The sequence below is a fragment of the Lactuca saligna genome, chromosome 3 (genome assembly GCF_052625555.1).
Source record: "Lactuca saligna cultivar CGN05327 chromosome 3, ASM5262555v1, whole genome shotgun sequence".
NCBI classification, from domain to species: Eukaryota; Viridiplantae; Streptophyta; class Magnoliopsida; order Asterales; family Asteraceae; genus Lactuca; species Lactuca saligna.
The window spans coordinates 81,327,374-81,335,914 of record NC_136419.1 but is presented as its reverse complement, the minus strand read 5'-3'; the positions used below and the strand labels follow the sequence as shown (position 1 = coordinate 81,335,914).

General features: G+C 30.3%; 1 protein-coding gene across 2 annotated transcripts; it reads right to left on the bottom strand.

Moving 5' to 3' along the window:
* Positions 1 to 1,275: 1,275 nt before the first annotated feature.
* Positions 1,276 to 7,271, bottom strand: LOC145036950 (plastidic glucose transporter 4-like). Of its 2 annotated transcripts, none has more exons than XM_078985486.1 (15): positions 7,149 to 7,271; positions 6,749 to 7,033; positions 6,268 to 6,382; positions 6,122 to 6,189; positions 5,908 to 6,040; positions 5,729 to 5,828; positions 5,555 to 5,667; positions 5,216 to 5,309; positions 4,802 to 4,955; positions 4,568 to 4,714; positions 3,653 to 3,726; positions 3,487 to 3,575; positions 2,606 to 2,720; positions 2,332 to 2,517; positions 1,276 to 1,556 (listed from the first exon to the last, which is right to left on the bottom strand). In XM_078985486.1, the coding sequence occupies exons 2-14, from the start codon at positions 7,002 to 7,004 to the stop codon at positions 2,335 to 2,337; spliced, it is 1,641 nt and encodes a 546-aa protein (XP_078841612.1). In that variant the 5' UTR covers positions 7,005 to 7,033; positions 7,149 to 7,271; the 3' UTR covers positions 1,276 to 1,556; positions 2,332 to 2,334. The 2 variants fall into 2 exon arrangements, with proteins under 2 accessions (XP_078841612.1, XP_078841611.1); XM_078985485.1 differs by having other exon boundaries at positions 1,276 to 1,551.
* Positions 7,272 to 8,541: the final 1,270 nt, after the last annotated feature.

Genomic DNA, 8,541 nt, shown 5'->3' with positions numbered 1-8,541 from the left:
GAGTCGGCTACCCTTGGATCGTTGCCACAAAACTCCTGAATTCAGGCTTTAAGCCATGAATGATGATTGGTTTCATCTGAGATTCACCAATTGGGGCTTGGGGATCTAATTCTCTAATTTCCCTGCACGTAGCTTTCACCTTATAAAAATATTGAGAAATTGATAAATCCTTTTGTGACACAGACAAAAGATCATTCTCAAGCATTTGGAGTTTTGTGTTGTTCTTCTTAGATAACAAACTAAGCAAAGTTTCCCAGGCTTCATTTGGTGTTGCAGTGTCCTTTATGTGCTCTAGTATTTCTTCTTCTACGGTTGTCTTCAACACAAATAGAGCTTTGCCTGCCTTGATCTTCCACTTACGTAGAACACCATTGTTGTCTTCAGCCTCAGGTTGTTTTGTCTCTGATCCCTTCACAACTTCCCATAGATCTTGACCTTGGATGTAGGATGCTATGCAAATAGACCATGTGTTGTAATTGTGGTGATTAAGTTTCTTCACACCACCGCCACCTGTAATTCTGCCATGGACCTGGATGCTTTGATACCAGATTGTTAACCTTAAGACCTGTTAGACACTCTCACACACTTGCTCTCAGCAAATTAAGCAAAGCAAAACACAGAAGAAGATTTGGTTGCACACAACTTATGTGTATTATTCTTTGAAGATTTGAATACATAAAAGAAAATATCACACACCTTATAGACACTACAAGGAACGTGGATCAACAAGCTAGGAAACTGAAAGCAACTTCTAAACAATTTTCTTTTACTAAGAAAATAATTAAACAGAGAACAAAGAAAAACATAAAATAATAAAAATGGACCAGGTCTTCTAATGCTTCGAGGTGTTGTACGATTCAATAGTTTGCAGAAAAAGACAAGATACCAACAATCATTTATATTTAGAGTTTTAGCTTGAAAATTAAAAAAAAATGGAATAACCTTTTTACTATATATTTAGAGTTTTAGTTTAAAAATATAAAAAAAAATGGAAAAACTTTTTTATAAGCTCATTAACAATAAAATCATGACGTTTATCAACAAAAATGACCGAATATTATCTTACTATAATTTTATTATACTCACTGTTTTAGGAAAAAGATATTATCTTACTCTAATTTTTATGTCTTACAGAAGATATAATTTTATTATACTCACTGTTTTACGAAAAAGATTATCTTACTCTAATTTTTACGTCTTACATAAGATTTTATCTTACTATGTTGTCTTTGTCTCCGACAAAAAAGAAACAGAGAGTCTCATAAGATATGTTCGGGTTCGGTAATATGTTAAAACATATTAGTGTCAAAATGTCATTCTTTAAATGTTTTTGTGCCCATCTCATTTAGCTCTATAGATAACTAATATATCTAAACATTATTACATAGACTCTACAGTTTTATAAAAACTAAAGTTGCATGAAAATTTAAATGAAAGCTACACAAAACTCGATTCAAAAAAATAAATTGATGCACATTTTAAGCATATTCACCCATTGCACTTTAACATGGAAACTACTTGTGTAATAGTCTGATCAATCGCGTCAAAAACCTGCACTGATAGCACCACCAGTCACCCAAAAAAAAAAAAAAAAAAAAAAGTGAATTACATTTTTGGCCCCTAAGTATAAGTTTTTTTTCAATTCTGGTCCAAAATAGCTTTCTATGTGATTTTGGTCCTTATTTAAGCTTTTTGTAATGCGGTTTGGTCACTGAAAAACTAAACTATACCGAGGACCAAAAATGTAATTTACTCGAATAAAATAAACTAAACTGCATTAAGAAATTGTAAAATCCTCAAACTTTGAGTAAAGATTACTTCTATATGAGTGAGTTCTCAATTAAATGAATAGATAGTAGAAAGCAAATTTGGTCCTTGTGCTTAGCAAATTTTCAGTTTTTGTCCCTACTTTTAAGGTTTCATTTCGATTTTGATCCTCAGGTCATCAAATTTAACACCTGTGTCATTGATTTTGTGAAATGACCATTTTGCCCTTGTTTCTATCATCATTTTTATCCCCCTTCTCAAATCTAACAACCCAGCTGCTAAATTTGTAAATATGATGTGTTTGTCCTCAACCCTTTTTTTGAACTGTTAATTTTGCAAAATGACCATTTTGCCCTTGGACTCTTTCATTAAATTTGTGAAAATGACCATTTTGTCCTTTTCCTCTTTCATCTTCTTCTCAAATTCATCAGCCAGACTGTTAAATTTGTGAGAACAACCATTTTACCCGTCTTTTCAATCGGTTTTAGGGACTTGTATTATTCCAAAAGCTAGTTGGTATATTCCATGTAAGAGTTTACTACAAGGGTATTTCAGGAAATTTACCCATCAGATGGCTGGGCTAAGTTCACGTTCAATGTCCTCCAAGGACCTTCCCTTTGTTTCAACAACATTAGATGATATGTACACAACAGCAAGAAGACAAATGGTGGCAAATCCAAGGTATACTTTGCTTATCCCAAATTTAGTCATCACACTCAAGAAACACAACCCGATAAAGAAGTTCGATATCTGATTAATAATTCCCAAACAAATTTTAGTTATAAAAATCATATTATAAAAAATAAATGTTTTTTTTTTAATTCAAATTATGACTTACCCAATGCATGCCTAGTGACAAAGCAACTGCTTTTGCTCTTATTCGAGAAGCAAAAATCTCGGGTAGTAAAAGAGCAGGGACTGGTCCCGCACCAAGTGAAAATGATAACACGTATCTACCAAATTAAAAATTAAAAATTAAACAAAGATTTATTTATAAATGACAAATCTTCAAAAATGGTCCATGTGGTTTCCAGGAATACCAAGTTCAATCCCTAGCTTTTTTCAGTCTCATAGAAGGTCCCTATGGTTTCAGTTTTTATCGTGTTTGATCCTTCACGCATATAAAAAGACTTCTATACCCTTTTCATTTCTTTATTTATATATATATATATATATATATATATATATATATATATATATATATATATATATATATATATAATGAAAAGGGAATAGAAGTCTTTTTATATGCGTGAAGGACCAAACACGATAAAAACTGAAACCACGGGGACCTTCTATGAGACCGAAAAAAGCTAGGGACTGAACTTGATATTCCTTGAAACCACATGGACCATTTTTGAAGATTTGTCATTTATAAATTAATGGGAAAATTACCAAACAAATAACATTATAATTTGAGAAATTTTGCGGTTTAGTCACTTAATACTTTTTTTTTCCATTCAAACCATAAAGTTTCACACTTTTACAATTACCGGTGAAACCTGATATAACAGAATTACCTAAGAAACTTGATATGATATGACAGGTCAAAATGGTAAATTTGGAAAAATGTTTGAAAACTTTATGGTTTGATTGGAAAAAGTAAAGTATTGGTTGGTGGTTGAACCAAAGAATTTTCCAATACTATATAATTTTTTATTTTTCTTTTGTAATTTATCAATTAATTAATTGGAAAAAAAAAATGATAATTCGACTCACAAGACCGTTCCGATAACAGAAAGTGGACCGGAATATGGTGCGAGTGCTTTCCAAGAGAAGGACAAAGAGAGCAAGAGCATTGAAGCAGCCTTTACAAAAAATAAATATAATAAATATAAAAATAAATATTTTTGAAATTTAATGTTGATATGAATTTGTATGATACCATTCCGGTAAAGCTTGTGATAAGAAGACTTTTTCGCCCTTTTTTGTCCATCAAAGAAGATGCTATCACTGTGCCTGTAATAAAGTGAACATTACATGTTAGCTTTCTAAGGCTATTTTTTACAAGGGATGTGAAAAGGGCGTTCATGTCTTTTTCTACATACGAGAAATTTTATCCTATTCACATCACTCCAAAAAATTGCAATTTTTGTCTTATTCACATCATAAACTACCTTTTCTAAGACAAAAAATTGAAATTTTATCCTTTTCACATAGTCCTACAAATTACAAATTGTCTTATTAACATCAATCCCAAAAATTACAATTTTGTCTTATTAATATCAGTCCCAAAAATTACAATTTTTGTCTTACTCGTATCATTCCCAAAAATTAAAAATTTTGTCTTATTAATATCAGTCCCAAAAATTACAATTTTTGTCTTACTCGTATCATTCCCAAAAATTAAAAATTTTGTCTTATTCATATCAGTCTCAACTAAGTCTTTGACTCTTTGTATCACCTTTTTTGCCGAGAAAAAAAATTGCAATTTTGTCCTTTTCACATCAATCCCATAAATTACAATTTTTGTCTTATTTACATCAGTCCAAGAAATTACAATTTTTATCTTATTCACATCGGTCCAAAAAATTACAATTTTATCTTATTCACATCAGTCCAAGAAATTATAAATTTTGTGTGATTCACATCAGTCCTAGCCTAGTCTTGTATCACTTTCTTTTACTAGGACAAAAATATGCAACTTTTGTTCTATTCACACAGTCTATGTCCTATCCCACCTTTTTTGCTAGGACAGATCTAGTCTGTATGAGGTTATCATGTTCTGTTATGTTATGTCATGTCATATCCTATGTAACAGACAAAAACGCGAGTAAAGATGAAGGTCAGGTTATCTAACCGAAAACATTTGCGGCCCCCACTAGAGCACTTGCTGCCACGTCAGATGCAACTCCTGCATTACGGAAAACTGAAGTGGAATAATAGACAACAGCATTTATTCCAGCCAATTGTTGAAACAAGAAAAGCATGGCTCCAACACTCACAACTGTCACAAAAATAAAAAATAATTAGACATGTTTTTACGTGTTAAATTGTTAATGTTATTAACTTATTATAATTAATTAATTAATACCTTTAAAATATCGGCGACTAAAAAGGTCAAACCAACCAGCATCTTGTTCTTCAGAGCCTTGACTAGATTCAGTTAGATCAGCAATAAGCTCTGTTACCTTGTTTTTTCCATATAGTTTTTTAATTGCCACCTCAGCTTGGGAGATTTTTCTTTGCTGAAAGTAAACCCTAGATTAATTAATATCATTAATTTGAAATAGTTTAGACAAAATTACATAAATGGTCCCTGTGGTTTACCAAAAGTCACAAACTTAGTCCCTGTTAATTTTTTTTTTGACGCAAATGATCCCTGCGGTTTGCAAAACTTGCATGGAAAGTCCTTTTTATCAGGGATTGAGTTTGTAACTTTTGGTAGACCATAGGGACCATTTATGTAATTTTGTCAATTATTTATGAAAAAAAAAAAAAAAAAAACCTGAACAAGCCAACGGGGACTCTCTGGAGAAAAAGCCATTCCAAGTGCTAATAGAACAGAGGGGATAACAGAAAGACCAAACATTGTTCGCCACCTGGATAAATACTATTATTATTATTATATAAAAAATAAACTTTAATCGAATGATATATATTGTTCATTGAATTGCATATAAACTAATGTTGTTTGAAATATAACTGTATGTAGTTACAAAGTTCAAACAGTAATTAAAGGTTTGATGATTATCACTTCAAAAAATTGTTGTAAAGAAATAAAATTAAATTCAATACCATGAAATTTTAAAATAGAATTATGATAAAAAAAAAAAAAAAATTATACCATAAAGGGTTTCCAGCTAAGGGTAATCCAGCCACCAAAGCTGCAAGAATCCCAATGCAAATAAATAACTGATTGATTGATCCAAGTGTACCCCGAATTTCTGTTGGTGAAATCTAAACAAAAAAACAAAAGTCATAAAAGATAATGATTTATTTAAATAAACAGGGGGGGTACCTCAGATATATACAGAGGGACTATAGCAGATGATATGCCAATTCCAATGCCACAAAGCAAGCGACCTAATATCAATGTTTCTACATTTGTTGCTGTGGCACTGTGAAAATATATTGTATTAAAAACATTTAAATGTATAAATATTAGGATTTATGAAGTCAATATGAAGCATATCTAACCAAAGAATTGATCCAATTGTAAGAGGAATAGCATCCAATATGAATGTTTTTGTTCTTCCAAAATGGTCTGCAAGTGATCCTCCAGTAAATGAACCAACAGTAGCACCAGCAAGAAGTGTGCTTACAACCCATCCTGCCATAAAATTCATTTTTCAAGATTGATCATTTATGTCTTATTGTAGGGGTAGAATCGTAATTTACTGACTATAGTTACCTTGTAGAACAGTGTTTTCCACAATACCAAGATCTTTTGCAAGGTACTCAAGTGCACCATTTACTACACTGAAAGAATAGAACAATGATTTAAGTGGATGATTTGTATGATATGTAAGAGTTTATCAGTTTAATAAAAGTGCATACCCTAAATGATATCCAAACAATATGGCTCCAAGACTAGCTACACCAACATATGGCAAAACTGAACCAGATGATTTTGATGGACTCTTGAGAGGAGCATTGTCTTCAAGATCTTCATCTACAATACAATTGGAAAATGTTGATTGTTTAAGAACTAGAAGTATTTGAATGTCTTCATTTGCAGAGTTTAATCTCAGGTAAAACAAATTAACAGCTTATTTTGAATCGCAAATTACTAAAATTGTTCAGTTTGTTATGCATTCTGTCACACTATAACAATGAGCGACAAATTTCCATCAGCTCAGGGGTTTATAACAGCAAAACAGCCATGGATGAAGCATGAATCTCAACTATTCTAAATTAGATCTGCTATGATTGCGCTATGAACATAGCGAATCAAAATCCGAAAATCAGATGATGATCAAGTAGCAGAATATTAGAATCACGAAATCGGAAACTAATATACAGAAACGGAATCACAAACCAGAAACTTGGGCCTTGACTGATCTCGACTTTGCAGATGATCGGAACACACTTCCACCGGCGGTACCTACACCGCCGAGCTCGAGGCCCATAGGACCCGACCCGAGCCGTAACCCGAAACAAGAAGCTCTTTCACTGTGACTCATGCAGACCGAATTTGGTCTGTTTCTGAGTTGACTCAAACCTCGATCAACTGTGTGGTATTGAACATGTAAACTCACGTTTCCTTTGATGATACCTAAATGTGTAGCTTGCATCTTATATTAATAAAAAGGCCAAAATTCACCTAAAAGTCCAACATTGAAAACAAATACAAGTCAACATATTGAATATTCGTGGAAGCAATAATGCTGTTCATAAATGGAGATTTGGAGATCGATGGAAGTTGCAGAGAATCTTACAGAGTGACGAATTGATCTGAATTCGAAGAAGATAAACTGATTTCCGTAGGATCGCGAAAATGCTTTGGAGTCGCCGCTTATGATTTATGTTTACACTTTATTTTTTGGATTTAAACCAAAAATAGAATCCTATAAAAAAAATTATATAAATAAAATGTTAGGCATTAAATGATGAATATATATCATTAATTAGGTTGAAAATAGATTGCAATATCATGATCATAAATCTTTCTATGTATTTTTTTTGTCATGTATCATCTTATTAGACCTTTTAATTAACGTGTTGTCATTTGTTAATCTATTATTTTTTTATTTTAAATGTATTAAACCTCCTCATTAATGTGATGTTATTTATCAATATATTTATTTTTTATTTTAAATTTAAATTTAAATTTTCAATTTTATATTATTGTTTTCATTAATTCACAAATAAAAATATCTAATATATATTAAAAATTAATTTTACAGTTTTATTTAAATCAACGATTACAATTTCACATAACTAATAAAAATATCTCTTAATTAACAATTTATTTAATATAATTGATTAATAATTTTAAATTTTTACTATAAAAAATTAATTAATTTTATAACCGTATTTCCACGAGTTATAAACTAATATTGTATATATTAAAATGTGAATTCAGTGAATTCACAGTTATAAAACATGTTATTTACATGTATGTCACCATATTAATTTTCAGCCTAATGGTTTATATCATAGATTAATAACTGTTAGTTTGATTCCTAAATGGTTTATAATTTTTTTTGAATATATTTCTATTACTGTTATATTATTAAGGGTTAGTAGATAGTAATATATTATTATTATGCTAGTTAAGATAATATATATCTTGAACTTCTACAATAATAAATTACTATTTTTATTATTGTATATAAATTTTAATAGTTTAATATAACGTATTTATCATATTTTTATAGTTTATATTAACTTCACATAGATTACACATATATTATAGACATTATAAAGTTCTTATATTAAATTATTAAAATATATTAACTTGATTAATATAAAATAAATGGGATTTGATAAGAGGTAACTCTCAATTGTCACCAAGCCATTTCGATGACGGTTGTTGTTAGTCTTATCAAGGTTAACTAAAAATGTTAACCTTTATGTGAACACAAGGTTAACTAAAAATGTTAAATGCCAAGTTAATTATCAAAAGCACTAAATATGAAAAATTAAGATAGAATTAATCTATGAGAGTTAAATAAATAGAATGCAAATAGTATAATTATTATATGGGTACAAATATGTAATTAATAAATCACTTTTATTAATGATCAAAATAACAGAAATGACATAAATACTGAAAAAAAAAAATGTTAGAAAATCATTATAGACGAGTCACGTGTGGAAGGCGGAATT

Bases quoted from the DNA above. Each gene is read 5' to 3' on its own strand.
- LOC145036950 (XM_078985486.1), bottom strand. From the start codon at position 7,004: ATGCAAGCTACACATTTAGGTATCATCAAAGGAAACGTGAGTTTACAT. The intron at 6,383-6,748 runs GTTTGTGATTCC...ATTGTATTGTAG, and splicing joins AGTCAAGGCCCAAGTTTCTG to ATGAAGATCTTGAAGACAAT. The intron at 5,829-5,907 runs GTTAGATATGCT...ATATTTTCACAG, and splicing joins ACAATTGGATCAATTCTTTG to TGCCACAGCAACAAATGTAG.